The sequence below is a fragment of the Rattus rattus genome, chromosome 17 (genome assembly GCF_011064425.1).
Source record: "Rattus rattus isolate New Zealand chromosome 17, Rrattus_CSIRO_v1, whole genome shotgun sequence".
Classification (NCBI taxonomy): Eukaryota; Metazoa; Chordata; class Mammalia; order Rodentia; family Muridae; genus Rattus; species Rattus rattus.
In genome coordinates, this window is record NC_046170.1 from 39,093,475 (window position 1) to 39,119,856 (window position 26,382).

The following is a 26,382-nucleotide window of genomic DNA, read 5'->3' on the forward strand; positions in this document are numbered from 1 at the left end:
CACAATCCCGGGGGCCGCCACCCTCCTCCACACCGGCCCTCAGCCCCGAAACGAAGCTATTCCCCTCTGCGACCGTGCCTGGGTCCGGTCGCCGGGCCCCGCGCCCCCGCGGGCAGTCCCCTGCCTCCGCTCTTGGCCGGCAGGGTGGGGGTGGCGGGCGCGGAGCACGTGGCTCGGGGTCCGGGAGGCCCCACCCCCTGGCACTGGCGGTCCCCGCGGTGTCGGGCCGCGGGGCCGGCGGCGGGAGTGGGCGCGCGGGCGGGTGCGGGCAGGGGGGCGCAGGGGGCGCGGCCGGGCGGGGGTCGGCGGGCGAGATGTGTGAGCGGGCGGCGCGCCTGTGCAGGGCCGGCGCGCACAGGCTGCTCCGGGAGCCGCCGCCGCAGGGCCGCGCGCTGGGCGGGCTGCTGCGCTGGGTGGGCGCCAGGATGGGGGAACCCCGCGCACCGCTCGTCCCCGACATCCCCGCCGCGGACCCCCGCCCCGGGCCCGCCGCACCGCGAGGGGGCACAGCCGTCATCCTGGACGTGAGTACGCGCGGGACCCTCCGCCCAGCACGGCTGGGTGCCTGTCCGCACCCGGGACCCAAGGACCCTCTCCACCATCCACTCTCTGCCCGTTCCCAAATCCCTGCAACCTATCTATGGCTGAGACCCTCCTTGGCGGGGGCACCCCCCCAGCACAATCCCCAACTCTCATTGCCGCTGAGGCTCCTGTCCCCCCAGCCCAGACCGTACGGTCCTCTCCATCCCTGCCTCCACTTTATGTCATCTCCACATCCCATAGCTGGGACCCCTTCTTCCTGCCGGGACATCCCCTCCGAGCCCCCAACTCCGCCGGGACCGTATGACCCTCACCTCCGTTCTCTTCCTCCGCTTTCTTGCATCCCCATGTCCCATAGCCTGAGACCCTCCTCCGCGTGGGGACCTCAAGCGCGAGCCCTCCCACCCCCCAGGCCCCCATCGCGGCTGAGGCTTGGGTCCGCACCCAGACGGAGGACCCTCTCCTCAGTCGCCTCTCTCCACGTTCCGGCTTCCACTAATTCCATAGCACGGGCCCACCTTACTCCCCTCGCATGGCGGCTGGGTCGTAGGTCCCCCTGAAACCCGCACGACCCTCTAGATCTCCCTTCACATTCCCGCACCCCTGTATCCAATAGCCTAGTCCCCCAGAGCTGTCGTAAGTCTGGCCACGATACCCCTCTTCGGGTCCTAACCAAACCCTCCTTTGAGTCTCTGCGACTGGGACAAGAGCCCGGCACCGCCAGCCCCCTCCTCTCGATCGCGGATTCTTCCCTGCTCTGATAGTTCTGAGACCAGCCCCACACACAGCCCTGAACCACCGCTGCTCTCTTCTCCGCGGAGGAAGTTGAGCTTCCTGCTGTGCTACTTTGAGAGCGAAGCCCCTTCCCCACCTCCTCTCTTTCCATAGAATCAAAATCATTGCCTGGACCTAGGGGTCCTCACCCCCAGCTCCACCTTGAGCAGCGTCCTTCACTCTCTTCTGTTCTTTCCTCCTGATTCTTGAACCCCAGACTCACTCCTCGCCCGACCTAGTTCCTCATGCACCCCCACCCCCACACCCCCTACACCCCACACCACCGCTGTCCCACCCCCACCCCCGCAGAGTGGAGTGACATACAGGCAGGAGAAGGTTGGTGGTTCATGGAGGGGCTTCTGGGGGATGGGACTGGTCCCAGGGAGTGCCTGCATATGTTATGGGGTTCTGAGAGGATTTGGGGGTAGTTTTGAGTGTGTGCATGAGTTCACGCGTGTGTGCCACACACCCCTATAAAGTGTCATGGAACTAGAAACCCTATCCCCACTTTGCTTCCCTTGCTAGATCTCAGAACCTGTGGGTGTGTCTGGGCAGGAGGGCTTTGGAAATGGGTGTTTTAGTGCTGCCTCTGGGAACTCACAAGCAAGAGATGCATCACACACACACACACACACACACACACACACACAGAGAGAGAGAGAGAGAGAGAGAGAGAGAGAGAGAGAGAGAGAGAGAGAGAGAGAGAGAGAGATGCACACACACAGCAGGATCCAGGCAGAGTCCAGAGTAGAGGTGGCAGCTTGCCCTCTTCCAGAAGAACCTTGTTCAGCCCCTCCCTCCGCACTTGCTCCTGTGCTGACCGAGCCTCTTTCTTTCCCTGTGAGGTGGGATACGGAGTAGAGAGAAAGTGTCACTCAATTTACCTGGTGTCATTTGGGGCCACATCAACCGAGTCGGTTTCGACAGCCAGGCCTCTTGAGGTCAAGGGGTACCCAGAGAGCACATAGTAGCTCCCTTATCCAGTTGCTTGTGGGCTGCAGGTGAGCAGAGCCATCTGTCTTTTGTCTGACTTAGCAGGTCCCTGACAGAGCTCCCAGACAGAGTCTGGGAAAACCTGGGGAGCTGGAGGACCGGGACATGCCCAGGGACCATCTCAGACCTTACAGTGCTGGGACACCACCCCATAGGGAATTAAAAGGCAATTCTGATTCAGTGGCCCAGGGTTGGACGTCAAATCATTTTTTATGAGTTGGGAGGTCTTAGCAGACCCCTTGGTCCGTCTGGAGCTGCTGGTCTACCTGCCTGGGTTATGGTCTGGGCTGAGCAGCTTTTGGAATTGCCTTGCAATTATTAGAACAGCCTAATGGCCCTGGGCACCCAGCATCCGCCATCAACTGACTTTAAGGGATTCAAATGTCAGCAAAGCAGCAGGTCCCAGGTTAGGAGTGTTTCCCCGTCCCATCTCTGCTAGTTGCAACCAGAACATCCCTGCCTGCCTCTCCCCCATCCCATAATGACGCCATGCTTCTTGTGGGCTGATCTTGTCACCAGGTTTCAAGATCACCTCCTTCAGAAGGAACCCAGGCAAGCCAGAGCAAGGGGAGGTGGGTCCTGAAAATGGTGGGAAGGCTTGGAGCTCCCGTGGCCTTCCGAGCACGGCTGGGTGCAGCTGTGCGCTCAGCATTGGAGGAGTCTAGGGGATGAGTGTGCGTACACCTGCAGAGATGCATGTGGGGGTGTGTGAGTGTGTAGCACGAGTGTGTGTGTCTGTCAGCAGCCGTGGGCAGGCTGGCGGTGCGGTGGGAAGAGGGATTGATAGCTTACGGAGGATGGGGAGGGCCTCTGCCTGCTGCAGTCTCTCCAACCTGGGTCCCAGCCTGGAGGTCTCCTGGGGAAGTTTGGGCTTCCAAGCCTCACCCAAGCTGCTCCTGGGAGAGGGATCTCAAGCTGGGTTACGAGGCTGCTCAGGGCACCTGCCCAGACTCATCTCAGGACTGACTCCAGCCCTCCTCTCTCCAGATTTTCCGCCGTGCGGATAAAAACGGTGAGTTTCCTTCCAGGTGCTCCGTTGCCCACACTCTCCCTGTCCTGGTGCTTCATGGGAAACAGCTAGGGGTGGGGACATGGACGACTATGGACCTGAGGGTGAAGAGCGCAAGAAATCCAGAGGCCAAGTGCTGTCACTGCTCTGTGCCTCGGTTTCCCCTTCTGTAAGCTGACGTGGTAACAGCTGTCCTGTGTTGCCCTGAGCTTTGGGGCGAGGTAAAGAGATGTACGTGGGTGACCTACAACACTGCAGAAGAGAACCCTTGCCTGTCACCTGCCCTGAGGCCCTTCCCAAGTGGGTTTTAATTCAAGGTGGCTCCAGCCTTGTCCACCTCCTTTGCCCTTCCTAGGAGCTGTTGTTAACTGTCCCACGTGGTTGTGGGTTGGGATGGAGCTCTTTGGGATCTGGAAGGACAGGGGGACAGGCTTGGGCTAGGATCATTACCGAGGCCTGTCCCAGGGATGGTATGCATCTTCCCAGGCCTTGTGGTGAAGGACCACCTGCAGATTCCACACACAACACAGGGATGTAGGGTACCAAAGGTGTGGTAGCATTGTGCAGAGCCTGCACTACCCAGGGAAAGAGGCCTGGCCCCTGCACCCAACACAGATCACAGGAGTGTCATCTTGGAGCCTTAGACTGCACCCTCCTGACCTCCACCACTCCCACAGGTTGGGTGATTGAACTTATCTTCTCCGTGAGGTCATTGTGCCCAAAGCACAGGAGGGCCTCTGTGCCAATGCATACATCTGCCAGTGTATGTAAGATGCCTTCCATTATGAGAACCAGGCTACGTGTCTCTGGGAGGCTGTCATGATTGACTAGCTTGGATGTGGTAGACACGAGGTAGCTAATCCCCAAGGGAAGGCTAGTGTGAGAGGCCTGGATATCACCCTCGAAGACTGGCATTGTTGTTCAGCAGAAGGGTGAGGACCAGCCAGCCTTTCCATCCAGGGACGTGAGGCTCACAGGTTCTTGCTATTTGAAAGGTCATTGCTGCAGGCTGGGCTCCTGCTCATTAGTAGCACCACCTGCAAACAGCCCCACTTGGGTCATTGGCAGAGGTGATGAAACTGCAGGACAACTTGTCTTCTCTAATTGGACCAGAGGCCAAGTGGAGGATATTTTCCTCTTAATAGCTCATCTGTGCTCATTAGGCCTGTGACTAGTATCCAAGGTAAATGTCAGAGGATCTGCAGGCCCTGTCTTCCAGCTTCCTGTTCTTTCTGGATACAGAGGACACTGAGGTACCATCCATGATAAGCAGGTGGAAACAGTTAAGAGGGAAGCCTGGCCTGGTGTTAGCACACCCCATGCTGTGCCCGGGACAGACATGACTAATCAATTACAGCACACGTTCATTGAGTCTAGCATTGGCTTCAGCTTTTCCATGCAGCCCAGCTACTCCATGAAAGATGGAGCCACTGACTACCCCTCACCCAAAGGGTGGGGGACTCTGCTGTTACCTACCATGTGGCACAAAGTCCTACTCTAGGGTAGGTTGAAGGTCTGAGCTCAGCCTGCTGTTGCCTTGAGGAAGGACGGAATAGAAGGACTATCTTCAGACTACTTCAGAGCTGGGACCTGGGGCTTGGATTGAGCATGATCCCTGATAGGCTAGTGGTATCAGGTTAAGCATGTTGCTTAAATAATGTCTATGTCAGATGACTGAGGGGAGAGCAGAAGGGATGATTGCCTGATAGAGATGAAGGTGTCTGCTCCCCAGAAACCAGCTTCTGTTGTCTCCGATGGTTTGGGATTACCTGTCAGTAGGCCTCAGGCTGACAACAGGGAGTTTGTCAGCTGAGGACAGGCTGTAGGCTACCATGCGCTCTCGTCTCTGAGACAAGCAGTCACTTATTTCCTTGCCTGTCCATTGCAGACGACGGGAAACTGTCCCTTGAGGAATTTCAACTGTTCTTCTCGGATGGCGTCCTCAATGAGAAGGAGCTGGAGGGCCTCTTCCACACCATTGATTCAGACAACACCAAGTGAGCCTGGGCTACTGTGGGGGCATCCTGGGGATGTGTGGGCTCCTCCCTTCTTCACAGTGCCAAGGTCCTGTTTAAGGGCAAGAGGCCTAGAACTCCCCTGACTCAATAATTCAAAAGTCAGAGTTACTTGATCCTCGCTGCCAAGCTGCCTGAGCCCGTGTGTATGTGTGTATGTGTGTGTGTGTGTGTGTGTGTGTGTGTGTGTGTGTGTGTGTGTGTGTGTGTGTCCCACAAAGTTTGTCTTTTCTGAGCCACCTTGGCCAAACGGGGAGAGACCCTGGGCCTGCTGCAGTATACGCAGGACTGATGGGAAGTTGGCTGTGGCCCTGCCTGCTCTCTCCATTCAGTTCTAATCCCAGCATGACCTCAGACTCCGCTTTCCCTGTGAACCACCATCCCAAACCACCCTACAGTGTCTATGAATCCCAACTCTAGCCTGAACTCCACTTCTGTCTTTTTTTTTTTTTTTTTCTGGAGCTGGGGACCAAACCCAGGGCCTTGCGCTTGCTAGGCAAGCGCTCTACCACTGAGCTAAATCCCCAACCCTTGTGAACTCCACTTCTGACCTTGGAACAAAATGAATTTGTTTCTGTAACCCACTAAGCACTTGGACCTGTGACTCAGCCTCCCAGGACACCTGGCTTCCAGAGCCAGCATAAGTGTGCAGTGTCCTTCACCCATCTTTGTCTGATGCCCCTGAATTCTGCCTGGGTGGGCAACAGCCACCTGGTCACCTTCCTCTGCCCCACTGAGGTGCTGAGGACTAAAGTTTCTAGGGGCGCTAGGGCAGGTCGGATCACTTGGGGGGCCCAGAGCCTAGCGGTGATGTGGGTACATGGTTACTTCCGGGCCACTTTGCAGTTTGCTTGTAAAGTGGTAGCCAGGAATTGAGGCTGGAGACCTGGCAGGGTGTGATTTTCTGAGGATGTCTTTTGGTTCTTATAGTAGAGCAGAGATCTCTGTGTCCAGGCCGCCTGAGGGCTTAGCTTCTCTGCAGCCTCCTGGGCACACATCCTTGGGATGCAGAGGCAGGCGGACCTCTGAGGTCAGCCTCAGGCCAGCCTGAGTGAGTTCCAGGACAGCCAGGGCTACACAGAGAAACCCTGTCTCAAAAAACAAACAAACAAACAAAAAGCCCCAAAGAGGTTGCCCTGAAGGATGGGGTGGGGGGGGGATCTATCCCTAAAGGGAAGGTCACAATTCTGCAGACATTCTGGATTCTTGACCCCAGTATTCCCTGAAGTAGACATCAGAAGCAACGTTTCCGGCTGTCTGAGGCACTCCAAGGCAGTCGCCGGCCTTGGAATCTACAGACAACCTTTTCTCAGATGGGCATGGCATCTACCAAAAGCAGTCCTGAGCCAGGGTAGAGGCTAGGCCCAGAGAGGAGGCATCAGACCCCACACAGGCCCTGCCTGGTCCCTCTGCTGCAGCCTCTGGTGCTGACGCCTTCACGCACCTCCCCAGCTCTGAGCAAGGACCAGCTCCTTCCCTGCTTCAGTCTAACAAGTGAAGTTCAGGGCTGACCCAGAGCCCCAGAGTCCTAGGAGGGGCAGTAGCATTGTTTTGACAACTTTTGATAGTCACAGCCCACCCTGCAGCCCTCAAGATGCTGAGGCAGGGGATCATGAGAGTTCCAGATCAGCCTGGATTGCAGAATATAACCTTGTCTCCAAATGAGGAAAGAAAACAGAACGTGCTGGGCAGGACAGGTGGCCTGCCCACTCCTCTACCTTCCTCTTCTACCTTCCAGGAAGTGGGCTCGTATCAGTGCTTAACATGGGGGAGTGGGGAGCAATTGTTTTAAGGACTGCATAGAGGGTCAGAAGCAGGCCTGCTGACTCCCTCTCTCTCTTTCTCTGTCTCTCTCCTTTATTCCCTCCCTTCCTCACTCCCTCCAAAGCCATGTGGACACAAAGGAACTGTGTGGTAGGTACCTGGAACGACAGTAGCCAGAGGAGGGCAGAGCAGTTTGGGCCTAGGTGGGGCTGGTGGGAGGGCCCCGGGGAGAGGGATGGAATCCTCTGTGACCCCTGACCTTTGCAACCTCCTTCCTCAGATTACTTTGTGGAACACATGGGAGACTATGAAGATGTCCTGGCCTCCCTCGAGACTTTGAACCACTCAGTCCTGAAGGCTATGGGCTACACCAAGAAGGTCAGTGGGTGTGGGTAGTGCCTTCGGGAAGCTAAGACCTGAGCGCCTGTGTATTCTAGATTTTTCTGGTCATTGGTGTTCAAGGGTGTCTGGATGTGTGGGGACAAATGTTGACCAAGGGCTCGCTGAGGAGCGGAGATAAGCCATGTTCTGAAAGGAGCACCTTGGTGGATAGCCCTGTCTGTAGGCTGTGCATCAGAGTGTGAGGGCCTTTCCCAGGGTCAAGGCTGGTCCCGGAGTGGAAACCTTGTGAAGCAGGAGTCCCCGAGTGATTGGTTCCTTGAGGCACAGCACAGACCTAAGGATCCGGAATCAGAGATTGAAGGTTTATGTATCTGAACTTGACCCAGGAGTGTGATATTGTCTCCTAAGTGGCTGACCCATGTGCAGTAGAACACTTAGCTGGTCTGGCCAGTGACCAGGTTGAAGGATTGTAGTGTCACTTTCTTTGTCTGTGAAGCAGGAGCATCCTTATTCCTGGCCTTGAAGGAACTGAAGGAAGAGGGTCCTCTAAGCTGCTGAGAGCAGGACTGTGTAGGTCAATCACAGCTCCCTCAGCTTCTCACACAACCTGTGCCATACCCTGTCCACAGCGGGCTGGAGGGCTCCTTCTTGACGTGCACCCAAATGTTGCACCCCCCTACACACACACACACAAACGCAGAGACACACACACAAACACAAAGACAGATAGACAGATAGACACACCCACACAGACACACAGACACACACAGAGACAGACACATACACACAGACATACACACACAGATCCACACTACAGACAGACACACACAGACAGACACACGCAGAGACACAGAGAAAGACACATACACACAGACAAACACACACAGACACACACACACACACAGACACAGACACAGACACACAGAGACACACACACACACACACAAACAGACACACACAGACACACAGAAACACACAGACACACACAGAGACACAGACACATACACACAGACACACACACACACACACACACACACACTCAGACACAGACAGACAGACAGACACACACACATTCACACATACAGAAACACAAAGACACACACAAAGACAGATAGACACACCCACACAGACACACATACAGACACACAGACACACACAGAGACAGATAGACACATACACACAGACACACACACTACAGACACACAGACCAGACAGACAGACAGACAGACAGACAGACACACACACACACACACTGCCATTGTGGCATTGGGCTTTCTGTTTGCGAGTATTTAAGACACTGTAAGAGCGCCTCAGGAAGGCTGTTCATTGTGACAGTTTTACTGACAGCCCCAGTGTCCATGGTGGCTGGAGCATTAGCGGGCTGTTCCAGGCAGGGCTATCAGCCTGCTCTGCTGCTGCTGGCTGTGAGAGGAGGGGAGGATGGGTTGCACAGCAAGCCCCTCCTCGACCTCTTCCTCCCATGGAGCAGAGCTGTGAGGCAGTAATGAGGCCTTGGGCCCTCCCTACAGTGGTCTGCCTGCTCTTTGATCATGGCTCACAGGAAGAAGAGAGGCTGAACTCCTCCCAGGAGGCTCAGCACAGCCTTAGCTGTGGGCACACGTGGCCTCAGGTGGTCATGGCCGTCCTGATGATGCAGGAGCCAAGTATTTCTTTTTTTGTTCGGTATCTCCTCGATGGCTTGTTCGTAGAAAGGCAGCTCGCTGGTGATCTTTAATGCTTCCTTTGTGTGCTGGCTGGTTTTTATGTCAGTTTGACATAAGCGAGAGTCCTCCCAGTTGGTCCCAGTTGAGAAGATTCCCCCCTACAGATTGGCCTGTGGTGTTTTCTTGATTGGTAGTTGATATGAGAAAGCCCGGCTCACGTTGGGGGGTGCGATCCCTGGGCTGGTGGCCTTAGATGCTTGCTATAAGAAAGCCGGCTAATCCTCCGTGGCCTGGCCACAGCATTAGCTCTTGGGTTTCTGCCCTGACTTCTGTCAGTGGACAGTAATGTGGAAGTGAAAGCTGAAAGAAACCCTTTCTTCCCCAAGTTGCTTTTGGTCACGAGGTTTCTGCACAGCAAGAGACACCCTAACTAAGGCACCTTTCGGTCCCTGGTGGTAGCTGAGTGTCTCGATTTCCGTTGCAGAAGTCCCGTCCCTGTTAGCTGGGTGAGTCTTCTGCATGCTGGCTAGCTTCGGCTCCTCTGGTGCCCGTGGTGCACGTGACATATTCTCCAGAAACTAACGCATCACAATGACGCTAGACCCCAGCTTTTCAAGTACGTCTCTCCAGCATCTCTCTGCTAATTGCAATATTAATGCCAGCTCTTATTTTAGAAGCCTCCTCAGTTCAGCCTATGCCAAAAAAAAAAAAAAAAAAATGTTTTTGCCTTCCCCCTTTGTTCTGTCTTGTCTTGGGTGATGGTGAGGAATCTGTTCAAATGCTTGTGGAGGTTTTTTTAGTTGTTGTTGTTGTTGGTTTTTATTTTTTTATTTTATTTTATTATTTTTTTTTTTTGTGATCTGATGACTTCGCCTCAGCCATCGATGGGTGGATTCTATTTTTAGATTCCCTTGTATTGAATAGTCCACGCTCCGCGATGCACTCTCATCAGAGCGTCATCCTTTATCAATCCCTCACTCGGCTCCGTCACCCACGGACGGCCTTCTCTTTGCTTTGGGAGCTGAGGTGGGATAATGGCCCGGGTAGCTGACTGTACGGCTGGACATCTTCTGTATGAGTCACCTTCCCTGACACATGTGGAAGTGGGGTTTTGTCTTCTACCAAAACACAAAAACGTATCCGGAACTCCTGGGTCAAGGGACTGACTGAAAGGGTAGGGACTCTTACTTTATTGCATGCCTGGAGTCTACAGGACCTTGAATCCCCTGGAATGGAGTCCCAGATGGTCATGAGCCACCACTGGGTGCTGGGAATTAAACCCTAGGTCTTTTGTTGAAGCTCTTAAGCAATGCGCCATTTCTGCAGCCCTGGTCACAGGTCACACCCTGGTCACAGCCAACCCTAAGTTAACCATTTCCTTTTCCGTGTGTTCCCCTTTCTCTTTAACAAGTCTGGACACATTGTTTGCTTTCGTGATAAGTTATACACGGCATGTTCTTACAATTCTTTTCAAAAGTCTAAACTGTTGTTTGATGGACAGACACTTTGTGTAGAGAAAAACAACAAAGTCCTTAGGCGTTTGGAGGTCGGGGCTGTCACAGTTTCAGAACACTTTAGGAATGGCCCATTTCTAAATTTCTCTAAGATTTGAAGCCTCCTTCCTCCTCCTCTCCCTTCCTCTGGCCCTTCGTCCTTCCTTCCCTTCTTCCTCTATCTTTCTTTCTTTTTTCCTTCCTTCCTTTCTTTTCCTTTTTCTTATTCAAGACAGGGTTTCTTTGTGTAGCCCTGGCTGTCCCAGAACTCTCCTTGTAGACCAGGCTAGCCTCAAATTCAGAGATCCACCTGCCTCTGCTTCTGCCTTCCAAGTGCTGAGATCGAAGGCGTGCGTGGGCCACCATGCCTACCTCTTCCTTTTTCTTTCATGGGGTTTGTTGATCCGGGATCTTATTGTGTAGACCAGGCTGACCTCTAACTTACCATCCCTCTGCCTCAGCTTCTTCAGTCCTGGGAGTATAAGTGTGTGCCACTTCCAGTGCTTCTGACAGTGCTGACTGTTTTAATAAGCCGTTTCTCATAGCCAGCCCCACACACTTATTTAATATGCGTGTTATGTTTTCTAATTTCTTCGGCTTCTTCTAATTCCTGTCTTCTGTTGGCTTGGGTTCATGGTCATGACCGGTCTTTTTTTCCCTCGTGAGAATGAAGTGCTTTGGTTAGAATAGGAAATTTTGAAATACAAACCATTGACCTTTGGTATGTTCCCGGCCACCACAGATGGTCTTTGTCCCCGGCATTTTCTGAACCATCTCTCGAATTCACTGGACCATGATAAAGGCAGGTGACCAGCAGGCTTCCTCCCCCATCGTGTCTTGTGTGGACCCGTCTTTTGGCCGCCTGACACTGTCACAGGACCTTGAGAGGGACATTTGGAGACTGTGGGACATCAGACCTGAAAATAGATGTGTCTTTGTTGGGAAATGCATGCAGCTCTTTTAAGAGGACAAAGCTGGTCTCCCCTGCACGGTAGAGTGACGCCTCCGAGATGTCACAGCTGGCTTTGGAACTATGTGCCTGTGTGTATCTGGGAGTCCTGCACCAGTACGTGCGCGTGCGTGCGTGCGTGCGTGCGTGCGTGCGTGTGTGCGTGCGTGCGTGTGTGTGTCTGCTTCTCTCTTTCCACAACCGTGGGTCCTGGGGATTGAACTCAGGTTGTCAGAATTGGCTGCAAGTGCCTTTGCCCGCTGAGCCAGCTCGCGGCCCCTTTCCCCTGTTTATGGTTTTTCTAGTGCATCTTTCTTGTTGAACAGCAGAGAGCTGACTTTTCACACTAAATAGTATCTTGTCACTTAATTATTGGTTTTCTCTGTATACTTTCATCTATTTTGTTTGATGCATTTAGACTTTTATCGTATTTTTTTTAATTATACCGACTCTTAGGTATTCAGTAAAGCAGAGTTCAGAATACAAACTGTGAAGTACCAGGTTCAGGCCACTGTTCACTCAGAACCTTGAACATGGAGAAGGTTCTGGTGGATGATATTGGCAACTTTTTAACGTGCGGTTCTTTAATTTCTTTAAATGTTTTACTATAAGTGCTGTCAGAGGCCAGAAGAGGGTGTCAGGTCCCTTGGAACCAGAACTACAGAGGGATGTGAAGCACCGTGTAGGTGCTAGAAATCACGCCTGTGTTGTCTGAAGAGCAGTGATATATATATATTGGTTCTTTTTTTCGGAGCTGGGGACCGAACCCAGGGCCTTGCGCTTCCTAGGCAAGCGCTCTACCACTGAGCTAAATCCCCAACCCCGAAGAGCCGTCTGACGCTCTACCACTGAGCCGTCTCTCCAGATGCAATATTTTTAATATGCTGTCAGAAAATTTTTATTTGCTGCTTTTACCAAATATTTTAACACTTTCCCTGCAATTTTTAAGAGTGTCCATTTATTTATATTTATTTTTAAAGATTTATTTATTTAAACTATATGAGTACACTGTAACTGTCTCCAGACACACCAGAAGAGGGCATCGGATCCCATTACAGATGGTTGTGAGCCACCATGTGGTTGCTGGGAATTGAACTCAGGACCTCTGGAAGAGCAGCCAGTGCTCTTAACCACTGAGCCATCTCTCCAGCCCTATTTATTTTATTTTTCTGGCAGGGTCTCACCTCAAACCCCTACACAGCCTTGAGCTCACAGAGATCCTCCTGCCTCTGCTCCCAGGTACTGGGATTATAGGTGTGTCTTAGTTAGGGTTTCTATTGCTATGATGAAACACCATGGCCAAAAGCAAGCTGGGGAGAAAAGGGTTCATTCATCTTACATTTCCACATCACTGGAGGAAGTCAGGACAGGAACTCAAGCAGGGCAGGAACCTGGAGGCAGGAGCTGATGCAGGGGCCATGGAGGGCTGCCCCTCACTGGCTTGCTCCTTGTGTCTTCCTCGGCCTGCTTGCCTAAGGAACCCAGGACCAGCAGCCCAGGGGTGACAATGTCCACGCTGGGCTGGGCCCTCCCCTGTCAATTAAGAAAATGCCCTACAGTCTTGTCTGCAGCCTGATATGTTATGGAGGCATCTTCTCAACTGAGGTCACCTCCTCTCAGATGGCTGTAGCCTGTGTCAAGTTGAGGTAGACGTATGGAGGACACAGCGTGTGCTACCACGCCTGACTGAGAATGTCTCCTTAAAAACTGCTACTTGGATTTACTAATTTTTCATTTATGACTGGGCACATTAGTTGCTTTTATAAATATAGCCATATATATGTATATATATATGTATATGTGTATATATATATATATATATATATCATAAAATACATATCATACCATGGCTGTCACCCAGTGCTTACAGATCTGCCCACTCCTTCTCCTAGCCTTCAGGGGCAGCGATCAGGCATGGAGGGTCACTGGGCTAAAGAATATGAACAGAAGGTAAGAGAGATGGCTCAGTGGTTACAGATGCTGGCTGCTCAGTCCAGAGGACCTGAGTTCAGTTCCCTGCTCACAGCCCCTTCTAACTCCCGCCTCCTCTTCTGGCCTCCACAGCCACCTGCAGACACATAAAAATAAAAAAAGCCTTAAGAAGAATGCCCACAGGTCGGATGTAGTGATGCACACCTGCCATTCTAGCTACTCCCCAGGCTGAGGCAGGAGGATTGTTAGGAGTTCCAAGACAGCCAGAGACCCGGACTCAAAGAAAGAATATGAGGAGTTGGAACCTCTTGATACCCAGCCGGCCTGCTTTATGACAGCTGGGTCCCTGTCCCCAAGGTTAGCACGGCTCACAGCAGCCTCCCCTCCAGCCCCACAGGATGTAACAACAGCCTGGCCGCACACTGCGCCCTTGGTCTCCTTATCTCTCGTCGCGTTTTCTCATTTAAGCTCGAGCGTCCTGGCGGTATTGCAGCTGGCCCTGTCTGCCTGATTGAGTGTGATTGCAGAACCTTCTGCTCCGGCTTCTCTCTACACAGCCTTTGCCGCTCTGATGGGGAGCGCCCCGGCTGCCGCTTGTTTAATCAGCTCCGGAACGGTGCCTGCACCCGGGGGACTGTAGATGCCTTTCTTCATAACGAATGCTCCAGCTCTGCTGATGGGTCTTGTTCTTCCTCAGCTCTGGTCTTTACCTCTTCCACACTCTTCTTTCTTGACGGTCGGCTCTACTTCATTGATTACGGCTTAGAGGATTAAAAAAAAAAAAAAAGAAACAAAACAAAACTTCGTTTTTATCTTATCCAGTGGCTTCTGAAGCCAGTCGTGGTGACTTGCACGTTTACTCTCAGCATTTGGGCAGCGGAGGCAAGTGGACCTTTGAGTTCATGGCCAGCCTGGTTTGCATAGTAAGTGCAGGCTAGCCTGGGCTACACAGTGAGAACCTGTCTCAAAACACAGACACACACACAGACACACACGTGACATGGATCAGCAGTTAAGAGTGCTTGCTACTCTCCAGATCACTGGGATTCCTAGCAGCTGTGTTAGGCTGCTCTGGATTACCTATAACACCGACTCCAATATATCTGGTCTCTACAGACACCCCCATACACAAGAACACACACACACATGCACACACACACACACAAGCACGCATGTACCCATGCACATACACACATGCATGCACACATGCACACACACACGCATGCATGCACACATGCACACATACAAGAAACATCTCTGGAAACATGCTCCATCCTATTCCTAGGCCATTAAAAACATTTCCTGGGGCTGGGGATTTAGCTCAGTGGGAGAGCCATTACCAAGGAAGCGAAAGCCCCTGGGTTCGGTCCCCAGCTCCAAAAAAAAAGAACAAAAAAAAAAAAAAAAAAAAAAAAAAAAAAACATTTCCTGTTCACTTTGGGAATTCTGAGATGGGAGGATAGAATCTCAGTAGTTTATTGACTTAATCCGGTCATCGAGATGGCTCAGCTGGTCAGGAAACTTACTGCCAAACCTAAGGACCTGAGTTCAATCCCCAGGACCCACATGGTGAAGGGAGAGAACAGATTTCCACAGACTGTCCTCTGACCGCCATACATGCATCATGGCACATGCACACACATACACGCACACATGTAAAGAAATAAACAAGGGAACTGTTAATGGCTAACAGGTTTCCTTCTTTACCTCTGAAGCCACCGCTCACCTACAGCTCCTCTCTTAGGGGATATTTCCCTGTGGCTCAAGCATGGATGTTAGGGGAGATTCTCAATGGCTGTCTGTAGAGCATCTGGAAAATCTGAGTGTTCCACAGGGCTCTGGGTGGCTTCTGCAAGTGGCTTTGTCCCAAGGCATGTGGAACAGCCTTCCTGACCTTTCTACTGAGGAGCTACTCTCTTGGCTCTTGGTGGAGGAGAAAAGGGTGAGCTCCCCAGAAGGTGGCTTTGCCTTGGAATTCACATTTAGTGACTGCCTTGTCAGGCGCTGGTCTGGTTGTCGTGAACATACTTCCCACTCCTGTTCTGTCCAGAGCCCGCCTTTCTCCTGTGGGTTTAGGGTTTGTTGTTGTTGTTGTTGGTGGTGGTGGTGGTGGTGGTGATGGCAGTGGTGGTGGTTTTTACCGTGTTCTGTCACCATGCTCATCTGGAGGTATTAAGTTGTCAGAGTCCATTGCTCTCTAGGCCATGGGTGGCCAGGTTGTTAGAAAGACAGCTAGAAGATGCTTATATCTCGGGCTAAGATGTCTTCTCCGCCTGGGTGTGCCCACAGTGGCCCGGAGCCAGGCCTCGGGACAGAATGTCCGCCTTCGTGTACCCTTTGCTGTGCCGCCCCCCACGCCTCGTTCCTCAGGCCCTCTGTCTCCCTTCATGTTTCCCAATGTGTAATTATTGCTAATTAATTCCCAGTCAGAGTGATGGATAGTTTAATTTGCTTTCCTTGAGAGCCTTGCTTTTCCCTGCTTTGCCAGGGACTGGGCATTGGTCCAGTGTGCAGAGGGAGGGGCGACTCCAGAGGGGGACGTCTCGGCGGTCGAGATCCAGCACCTCTCCCCAGTGCTGATTACCTCTGCACCCCATTGACGCTAAGAGGTCAAGCTTCTCCCACCTTCTCCACAACCTTCTGCAGAGGCAGGAATCACAACAAGGGACGTCGGTTCCGGTCTTGTCAGGAGAGGCTCTACCATGCCCCAAATGCCAGAGCGTGCAGGAAAACCCCTCACCCTCCTCTCTCCAGAGCTTGCTCTTCACCGTGTGCACCTGCCCGCCTCTCCGTTCTGTCCCCTACTCCTGAGCACATGCTTTGGGGGATTTCCTGGGGAGCCATTTAGCCCTCTTGCCTACATAATTCTCTTCAGTGAGTTGTCTGAATAGCAACATGGAGACTCAGGGGCACAAAGAATTTTTTCTTGTAGAAGATGGAAGGGAGCAGAGGTCATCTCTCCTGGTGCTTTCTGCTTACTGTGGCAACCAAAACACCACCATCTGTGATTGACGGCGTCATTACCATCTCCCTAACCATCATCACCACTACCAACAACATCATCAACATCATCATCATCATCACCATCATCATCACCACCACCATCACCATCATCATCATCACCACCACCACCATCATCATCACCATCATCACCACCACCACCAGCATCACCAGCATCACCATCCCCAGCATCTCCCTTGCTATTCTCGCCATCATCAGTCCACTAATACCACTGTCACCATAACTATCCCTGTCACACTGCTACCACTTTTATCCCTGCAGCTACAGTTTACTGTCTGCCCTCTGGTCACCAGGGGGTAAGATGTGAGATAGTACCCACAGCTCTTTGGACTTGCAGAGGTGATCCAAATGAAACAGTAGGTCCACCTTTGGCCTCTGGAGGTGGGGACCTTGCTTGGTGTACCCTGCAGCTTCTGGGATGCAGGAGAAAGTACAGGGTCCCACTGTGCCACTCAAGAGACATTGGCCCCAAGGTGTGCCCAGTCGCTGAGCCAACTCACACCCAGGTTCTCTCCCGCTGCCCCAGGTGTATGAAGGTGGGAACAATGTGGACCAGTTTGTGACCCGCTTCCTTCTGAAGGAGACGGCCAATCAGATCCAGTCGCTGCTCAGCTCTGTGGAAAGCGCCGTGGAAGCCATCGAAGAACAGACCAGCCAGATCCGGTGTGTGTGTGGGACCTGTTGGGGTGCTCACAGCAGCCTAACTCGTTTTGTCCCCTTGGATCTGGGTGCACAAGTTGCTGCACCTCTCCGTGTGTTTCCCCAATTTCTCTGACTGCTATCTGAGGACAAACTTAGGACCTAGCACCTGAGTCACGAGGCTTACGTGGGACAGGATGTGCTTAGGAGAACGTCCGGTATGGGATGTGAACTCCTGAGAGCTGCAGATCTTACCACAGTTCTTGTTCATGTAACAATGTCCTTCTGAACGCTGGGAACTAGTTTGGGGAGTGGGATCAGGCTGCAGGTTGGAAACACAAATGCCACCTTTCTGAGGGAAGCGTCTTCTTGTCAGGAACCCTGTGAGTCTCCAAGGGCTCCCTTGTTACCTGGAGACCTGGGGAGACTGAGGGAGCTATTGAAGGCAGGGCAGGACCAAACATACTGAAGGAGACTCTGGAGAGGTTTGGAGTTCACGGTGTTGCTCTTTTGGTCTCCAGGTATGCTGGCAAGCACCCAGAGGTTTCTCATGGCCACCGTGGGTGCAGTGTGCCCAGGCTGGGACAAGTCAGTCTTTCTAGCTGAGAAGGGTCTGCTCAGATTTGAGTCCTCCCAACCCCCGTACTCCATGCTGCCTATAGCTAGTTAAGCACACTCCTGTCTGCTCATAGCAGTCAAGGAGAAACGGGACCCACACACAGGTGGGCAGTTGTCAGGAAGCCCAAACTCATGGCCTTGGCTTTCTCTGGGTACAACCTCAGTGTGCCTGGCAGAGTCGCAGTGCCACCAGGACGTTCTTTTTGCTCTGGGGTAGGGTTTGAACGGGTGAAGTTTGGTCAGTGAGGCCCTCCATCAGGCAGGGTTGTGAGGGGCCTCTTAATGATGCCGTTGCCAAATGTTTGCTCTCAGCACCTGGAAAAACGGTTCATGACTCTGCCTATGTGGGCAGCCTTACGATCCTGAGCCCCCAGTGTCACCAGCCACCGTCCTGGGAACAGAAGACTTCCCCTTTATTGACTCGTTATTATCATCTTAATCAAGCTCACCCCTTTTCTCCTGCTGCGGATAGATAGCAGCCTTGGGCAATTTTCCTGACTGCCTTCCTACGCGGCATGGCTACATCCGTGGTTCCACTCGCCTGTCCCCACTGGGAGGGGATAACCCTGGGGTGTCAGTGGAAGGAGTGGGTGGTGTGTCTTGATGGGAAATCTGTTCCACGCCCACAGACACCTCATGCTGGCCCACATATCAACACTTTTGGCTTCAGGCCCTGAGTTCCCCAGGGGAGGCTACCCTGTGTCGCCACCCCAGAGCAACCCCCAAGGGTGCTGTGTTCCAGGAAAAGCTTTTATGCAGACTCTTCTGCCTGAGCGGCCTCCCACTCGACCTTTCATGGTCCGAGGGACACTGCATTTGTTGCTGGTTTGTACAGATTTGGTGATTCACAGCGCAAAGCCTCCACTAGCCTTGTCTCGCTGAGGGAGCTGAGCCTGCTTCCTCGGCACGGGAGAAAGACTTGTTAAGCTTTCAGGGGTCAACAGGAGACAGATTTCAAAATGTGCTAAAGGGTTCAGAGGCGGGGTGTGGGGGTGTCAGCCACACACCCTGTTGATTGGTAAGTCTTAGTTGGTTTTGCAAGGCTCCCTTTGTGCATAAGGAACTGGCTGTTCACCCTGCAGTTTTGGAGACCCTGCTGGGTGGCAGTCACCGTGCTAGGGGCACAGCGTGCCTGTTGAGTCTTGTGCATGGAGGAAGGATGTGTGGGTAAGAAAGATGAAGCCAGGCTCCGTTTTGTCTTGCTACCTTGTTTGGGGGTGGGGGTCTTACCGACACAAAACTAGGTCTTCCAACCATAGCGCAGTGGCCTCTACTGAGGTAGGAAGGGAGGAAGATACACAATGTCTCCTCAGCCTGGGCTCAGCCTGTGGCTGGAAGCTATGAACTGTGAGGTCTGCCAGATAGATGCTCAGCTTTACCTCAGCTATGGAAATGAGCCTGAGGGGCACAGGGGCCTGGCCTCTAGAGTCTGGCACTGAGCTATGCCGCAGCTGACCACATGGCCTTGGTCAAGTCATCTGCCTCTCGGATGGTTTTTTTCCTCCTCTGGGAAAATGAAGGCCTCTCTGCCCATCCCGCCGACGTGGGGTTATAGGGTAGGTCCGGGCACATTTCAGGATACAGTCAATGCTTTGTAAGTGTCCAGTGAAGGCAGTAGAGATGGCCTTGGTCGCACGGGTGCCCTCATCAACATTCTGTTTCTCCTTCATGCACTGCAGACAGGACCACTGCAAACCTAGTCATGCCGTCAACGAGAGCCGCTACGGAGGACCCACTCCTCCCTACATCCCCAACCACAAGCTTGTGGTCCCGGAACCAGTGAAGAGCCTGCCTGTGGGTGAGAGAGCATGGGTGGGCACTGCCCTCCAAAGGGATCCAAGTAATCTGCACAGAGGGTCTAGTCTAGGGGCTGGGGCTCCGCCCCCTCAGGATGGCCCCGCCCACCGCCGGGGTCTCTCTTTCTCAGCCACAGGGGAGCCAAAGGAGGAGGGGCTGGAGGTCCAGATAAGCCGATTGGCAGAGCTGATTGGGAGACTGGAGAGCAAGGTAGGCCCGCCCCACCCCGGTCTCACCTTTCTCCCAGCCCTATCCACTTTAGAGTTTGCTGGGAAGCTTAGACGCCCTGGTGGGTTGCTGGTTGTAAGGATCAGACTGGGATCCTGGTCCTGGCGGTGGGAGGGCAGGCAGCAGAGAGTAACCCAGGCACAGAGTAACCCCGGGGGCCTGTGCTACGGATGTTTCCAAGAACGCTGGCTCCAAGACCAGAGGCGAAAAGCAGGTGCGAATGGGAGCCCAGGGACGGTGGTCCAGGGCAGATTCCAAACAGGAAACTGCTGACGACTTAATACAGCATGGGAGTGTGGAGCAAACCAGCATTTACAGAGATGTTTCTACTACGGACAGTGTGTGACCCACAATGCTCTCAAAGGGGCTTACAGATAAGTAGGCTCAGAGGTTCCTCTGTTGGAGCTGGGTTTCTGCTGTTTGGCTTTGAGTTCGTAGCTTGCCCCCTCTGAACCTGAACGTTCTGCTCTGGTGACCGGGGAGACAGATCAGTGTCCCTCGCCAAAGGCACCGGCAGCTCAACTTAGAGCCTGCTGTCGCAGTTAGCGTCTAACATTAGCCCCGTTAGCACTGCTAGTCACCCTTTACCAAATTCCCCACACATGTGCGCGCAGGACTCCCACGCACCTGCCTACGCCGAGCGACAGGTGTGTCAGAGCCCTGAGATTGAGGTAACATGTCTTCGTCTTTTCTGTATTTCTTTGGCAATGAGCTCGGGTACTTAGCGGGGCTTGGGTGTTCATTCTGAGCAACTCATGGGCGGGGCTTCTCACTGGAAGGCCGTCTGATGGGAGGAGAGGCGATATTGCCAGCTGCAGGGCTGTGGCTGAAGCGAGGGTCACCCCTCCCACGCCTCTTTTAAGGCTGCGGCCCGGGGTGAGAGCGGCGCGCGGTGGGGACCTTGTGCCCGGTTGTCATAACAACTCAGTGGGGGCCCCAGGAGGGAGGCGCTTTGAAGCTTATTTTTAGTACCCCGGTCGCCCTAACAACGAGGCTTGCTGGTAACCAGGAGCACCTAGGCGTCCTGGAGATGGGGAGGGGTCCTGCGAGGTCTCTGGTTGACCTAAGAACAAGCACTGGCCAATTCCAGCCAGCTTCAGGCTCCGCCCCCACGTGGCCAAGCACCGCCTCCAACTGTGCCTGCCCGGCAGTGGGCGGATCTGGGTACTGCTGGGCTCTCCATCTGATTGTGGGGAGGCCAAAGGGTTCCTGATAGGGCCCCAGCCTTCCAGGAGCCGCCCATGTGTACCTATTAAGTGACAGAAACAAACCTAAACCCGCAATCACATCTTGTCCACTGGGCACGATCTTGAGATGTGTGGACATCAGTCAAAGCTGCGGATGTGATTCAGGGGCAGGCCCTTGTTCAAACGTCTGAGGACCACCAGCCCACCTGCCGCTTTTTTTTTTTTTTTTTTTTTTTCCGGAGCTGAGGACCGAACCCAGGGCCTTGCGCTTGCTAGGCAAGCGCTCTACCACTGAGCTAAATCCCCAACCCCCCACCTGCCGCTTTTTAAACAGTGGATGAGCCTCTCGCATGGGCCATGCCGGTTGGCAGAGTAGACAGGCACGGGGGCTGTGGTTGTTGGGTACCTACATTGAAGGAAGAAGAATGGATCTCTCCAGGTGGGAAAAAGATATGGTTTAAACCCAGACCCTAATGCTTAGCCCACTTGGGGAACTTTGCGGCCCTGGGTCCTGTGCTATGACATGATGACGATTGTATATCAGCGTGTGCTCGGGCACCAGGTACTGGTGACCCGCAGAGCTGCAGTGGCTTCTGTGTTCAGCACAATCAGGCAGCAGCTGTCTCGGGGAGGCTGAGAAATAGATGTGGAAAGATTTTGGTTCAGGGCTTTGGGGAGGCAGCGTGCAGGCCACTCTGGGTAGAACATGGGTTTATGGGGAACCTGAAGTCACTGCTAGGGGTGATGTATGTGAGTTAGGGGATCTTAGGGCTCTTATGAAATCATGGTAAAAACAATGTCCTGATTTGGGGGCCCCCGGGTGCCCGTTACTAAGATTTCCCTGCCCCAGCTATATATCCCAAGTTTACTGGGGCCCATCTTTTGTCTCTGAATCTCCCAGTGCTTCAGCGGCCTGGACCATAAGGGCCTCTCTGCCAATTCCCTGAGTCTGGGGTCTCCTCTGATGCTTCTCTATGCATGGGAGCTAAGTAGCCTGCCCACTAGGCCTGGCCCTGGGAACCCCTGGCACACTTGGGCAGGGGCTGTAATTCTCAGGGTGCATGGTACCCCATATCCTGAGTGCAGTCTTGGGAGCCTTCCTGGAGGCAGCCTGAGTCCCAGGCATGGATTGCTGTTTTGTTCCAGACCCTCTCGTTTGACCTGCAGCAGCGCCTCTCGGATGAAGAAGGTACCAACATGGTGAGGCCCTCTCCACCCTTCTCCTCTGACCTATTCCTTCAGCTCTCTGAGGAGTATGGGTAGCTCCATGTCTCTGGTCACCCTCTCTGCCCACCTTTCCCCAAGGGGCATGGTGACAGAGGGTCGAGGACTCTGATTGAAAAAGCATTTGGCCTGGCTCAGAACAAAGATCTGGCCCGTTCAGTCATCATGCTGCATTTGTCAGAAAGGCAGCCTACTGGCCTCGGGCTGTGTCTCTTGCTGGGGCTCCCTGCAGTCTTCTTACTGCCCTGTTGGTGGGGGCCCCACAGGGACTTTACCCATTGGGACCTGTCTCCTTTAGCCGATTTTCACATGTAAGAATAAAAAGTGTAATGGGTTTATTTTATTTTGACCTCTCCGAAGCAAGGTCCGGGATTGGGATGATGCCCTTGTGGCTGGGGAAGGGCTTGGCACACGCGTTCACGGCCACTCTGGCTTACAGTACCTGCAGCTGGTCCGGCAGGAGATGGCTGTGTGCCCTGAGCAGCTGGGCGAGTTCTTGGATTCCCTGAGACAGTACCTCCGGAGCACTGCTGAAGAAAGGAACTGCTTCCAGTAAGTAAAGAGCTTCCTGCTGGGGCTTGGTGGGGAGAGGGAGACGCCATAGCCTCCAGGAGGGGCGTCTTCTAGACTGCAGGTCACCTGCCTTAAGGCAGAGCAGGGGACTGTGGTCATCAGTGAGGGGTCTGCACATTGCCAATATCAAGAAAGGGTGACGATGGTTTGACTGGACAGAGGAATGGGTGGATGGCCTAAGGAAGGTGCCAGAGGCTGTGTGTTGGAATGGCGTCATCAGGAGCCAGGTCAGTCCTGTCTCCTGTGTGAAGATAGACCGAGAAGTAGCAGGGCCACAGGGAGAAGCCACACAGTCAGGCGAGGAGGAGAGCCCTGGTTTGACTGAGGATGAGGGTTCCTTAAGGAAGAGAGAGAAGGGGACTCCACCCTGTACTCCCTGCACTCCTTGTTCCTTACCTGGGCCCTCTGGGTTCTGTTGCCCCTCCCCCCCCAGTCCTTCTTGAAGAATGGGATCCTGGGATACATCAGTGTGCAAGGTTTCCTCCTATTGTGTCCCCCCATACCCAAGCCTGCCCTGCTGTGTCTTCCCTTCATGAGAAGCCATCACCAGCCAGGCAAAGGTAGTCACCTGGCTGGCAGTCATCATTCTGTGGGGCCACACTTAAGGACCCAGTTGTCGATGGGAACCTTTACTGTGCCTAGAGAGAGACCAGAGCAGGCACCCCCATCCACTCAAGAACCCCGGGCTCTACACGTGATTCTAGGCCAGTGCATAACGAGCCAACAATGGGGCAGCAGTCGAGTTCCCTCACAGCCTTCACCCTAAAAAGAGTCCCAGCTTGAGGGGCTCAGGTGCACTTCTGCCACATGTGGGAAAGAGGCATCCAGGTGCCAGGAGGAGCTGGTGGGGACAGGGACTCTACCAGAGGCCACAGGGTCACACCACTGCCACAGACCCCTCTGAGATAGTGACATCCCTGGGATGCAGGTCATTCAGTCTGGGACAATACCTCCCGGAGCTGCAGGTTCCTCTTCTCAACCCCGGTATTTTGTGTGTAAACATCCCTCTGTGTATATATGCACGTGTGTGTGTATAGGTCAGAGGTCAGTTGGGGAGTTGTTCCTGAGATAAGTGAGTACCCAGCTTGTGTGTGTGTGTGTATGTATGTGTACATTATGTACCAGGGGTTGGGATGGGATGTTTGTGAGGTCTCAGGATGCTGTTTTGTGATGAAATCCCATAACTAAAAGCAACTTGGGAAGGAAAGGGTTTATTTCAGTTGCACTTCAGATCGCTGTTCATCAGGAAAGGGAGTGGAGCAGGAACACAGAGGCGGGAGCTGATACGGAGGCCATGGAGGGATGCTGCTTACTGGCTTGTTCCCCCATGGCTTGCTCAGCCTGCTTTCTTATAGAACCCAGGACCAGCCTAGGGATGGCTCCACCCTTAGTGGGCTGGGCTCTCCCCCTCCTTTCAGATGACTCTAGCTTATGTCACACTGCAAGGTCAGAGGACAACGTCCAGGAGTTGGTTCTGTCCTCGGCTGTGTAAGTCTGGGAATCGAACTCAGGCCATCAGACTGTTTCAGTCTCCTTCACCTGTTGAGCCATCTTCCTGGCCTCAACACCATTTTCTCCAGGTTGAACTTGGGTCTCAGTCATGTGCCGACTGAGCCATCAAACAAACGCATCTAAAAACCCTGCTCTCCTTGTGGACTGTGGTGCTGAGCCAGGTGGCATGGAGGGTGCTCCTGGAGACCTGGAGTCACAGTGGTCTCTGATGTCTCCGGTCTCTGATGTCTCCGGCCCTGTAGAGGACCAGCGGGAAGAGAGGGTAAGGGCTGTGGTGTGCGATGGGTCGTCACTGCCGGCCACACATGTGCTTGTCACTTCCCTGCAGTGTGGCCGCGGTGAGGATGGCAGATGGGCTAACCTTCGTCATCTACGAGTTCTGGGAGACAGAGGAGGAGTGGAAGAGGTTGGTGCAGCCCTGTTCCTACCCCATGCATGCCAGGGGGTGGAGCTGTGGTAAGGTGGGGCTGACTGTCTCTAGGCTCCTGTTTCTTGACACTGAGGACCGGCAGAGGAGAGGGTGGGGAGGACAGTGAAGATCCCCAGCTTCCGGTTGCAGAGGCTTCCAGGCAAGCTTCCCTTCCTGGCCAGCTTGTGCCTTTCACCCAGAGTCGGTCTGGTTCTAAGACCCTGACCCTTCATGGGAACTGTACATGTAAATCTCTGCTCTGAGGACTGATTCAGTTTCCCTGCCTACGTCATCAGGTGCTGGGTCCTGGAGCCTTGCAGTCAGTAAAGCTGCTGGGTGTCGTGGGGCTAGCCACAGGGCTAGGGCGCTGGTTTAGAGCACCCCAGCCCAGGCACCTCGCTGATCTCCTCAGACAGAGCCACAGTACTGCAGAGGTTTCTAGTTTCCCGTGTACAGCCCTAACATACAACAAGGGCAGAGGGGGTCACTTCTGTCCCTGTTCTTCCCTGCAGTGAGACTAAGGAACCGGGTACTTTGGGGAGGAGTGAACACAGAGGGTTGGCTCTCAGACACAACGGCTGTCCCCTGCTGCAGCTAACGGGAAAGGTCAGGGCTACAGGTCTAATCCTGTTCCCATGGACAGGCTAGAGGCTTCCTGGATGGATGGTCACAGCCTCTCTCCCAGAGCAGGACTAGACCTGGGCCCACACCTAAAGCATGCTCCCCTCATCCCTACCTCCAAGAGCCCTCCCTCCGCCCCGGACTAATCTGTGCTCCTGACTTGCAGGCACCTGCAGAGCCCTGTGTGCAAGGCCTTCCGACATGTCAAGGTTGACACGCTGAGCCAGCCCGAGGCACTCTCCCAGATCTCCGTGCCAGGTAGAGGACCAGGGACAGAACGCATGGGGGTGGGGTGCCCCAGATCTCCAGCACCAGCCTCAGAGAAGGGCTTCCTAGGCCTACAGGGACTGCTTGCTTGCTTGCCGCTATCAGGAATCCTGGTCCAGATGCCGGCTCCCTGACCCAAGGCTTGGTGTGTATAGACAGGGATACCAGTGGGTACCCATGGGAGCTCACCCGAGAAGCTCACTGCAGACCTCCCTCTAGGGCCCGAGTGAGCAGCCTCGGGTCACAAAAGCCTGGTCTGGAGTACTCCAGCCTCCAGGGAAGTGGCCCTGACCCCCATAAGCCCAACCACTGACCACCATTTCTCTCTCCCCTGCTTACAGCTGCCTGGTGCACCTCCGGCCGAGACTGACCCCTCCCAGTTAAGAAGTCCTACTGCCAGCCCCGTGCCCCTTCTTGTAAAGGGCAATACCCTTTTCTAGAGACTTTGGTAAACAGCTGTCTTTTCAATATACGTATATATCAAAGGACTTGTATTTCCCCTGCTGCGGCACAGAGGAGGCCCATCCCCTGGCGTCCCCACACCTGACTCTACCTGGCAGACTACTCTTGCAACGATCCTGGCACGCTAGTAGGGGTGGCTTCCCAGACCAGCCTTCAACCAACGGCTTCCCCACCCCAGCCAGCTTCTGGCATCCCTGACTCTTAATAGCTGAGGCCCAGCCGGGCCCACCTCAGGTGGACAGGCCTGCTCCTCTACTTCTGTCCTCTTTGATGGCCCTCTACCTAGTAGGAGCTGTGACCCTGTAGTACCCAACCTAGGCTTGGGTAGAGCCCAGGTCCCCAGCACCAC

At 53.8% G+C, this 26,382-nt stretch overlaps 1 protein-coding gene across 1 annotated transcript; it reads left to right on the forward strand.

Annotated features, from left to right (window-relative positions):
• The first annotated feature begins 306 nt into the window (after positions 1-306).
• Positions 307-26,179, forward strand: Necab2 (N-terminal EF-hand calcium binding protein 2). The gene is made up of 13 exons (XM_032887756.1): positions 307-524; positions 3,295-3,319; positions 5,205-5,313; positions 7,220-7,245; positions 7,376-7,473; positions 17,023-17,159; positions 19,433-19,551; positions 19,681-19,760; positions 22,112-22,165; positions 22,629-22,741; positions 24,603-24,680; positions 25,471-25,562; positions 25,913-26,179. Exons 1-13 carry the CDS (start codon positions 315-317, stop codon positions 25,939-25,941), a joined length of 1,170 nt encoding a protein of 389 aa, XP_032743647.1. The 5' UTR covers positions 307-314; the 3' UTR covers positions 25,942-26,179.
• The last annotated feature ends 203 nt before the right edge of the window (positions 26,180-26,382 follow it).

Excerpts from the sequence above, each read along its gene's own strand:
- Necab2 (XM_032887756.1), top strand. The coding sequence starts at position 315 with ATGTGTGAGCGGGCGGCGCGCCTGTGCAGGGCCGGCGCGCACAGGCTG. Across the intron at positions 525-3,294 it reads GCACAGCCGTCATCCTGGAC|ATTTTCCGCCGTGCGGATAA; the intron begins GTGAGTACGCGC and ends TCCTCTCTCCAG. Across the intron at positions 19,761-22,111 it reads TTGGGAGACTGGAGAGCAAG|ACCCTCTCGTTTGACCTGCA; the intron begins GTAGGCCCGCCC and ends GTTTTGTTCCAG.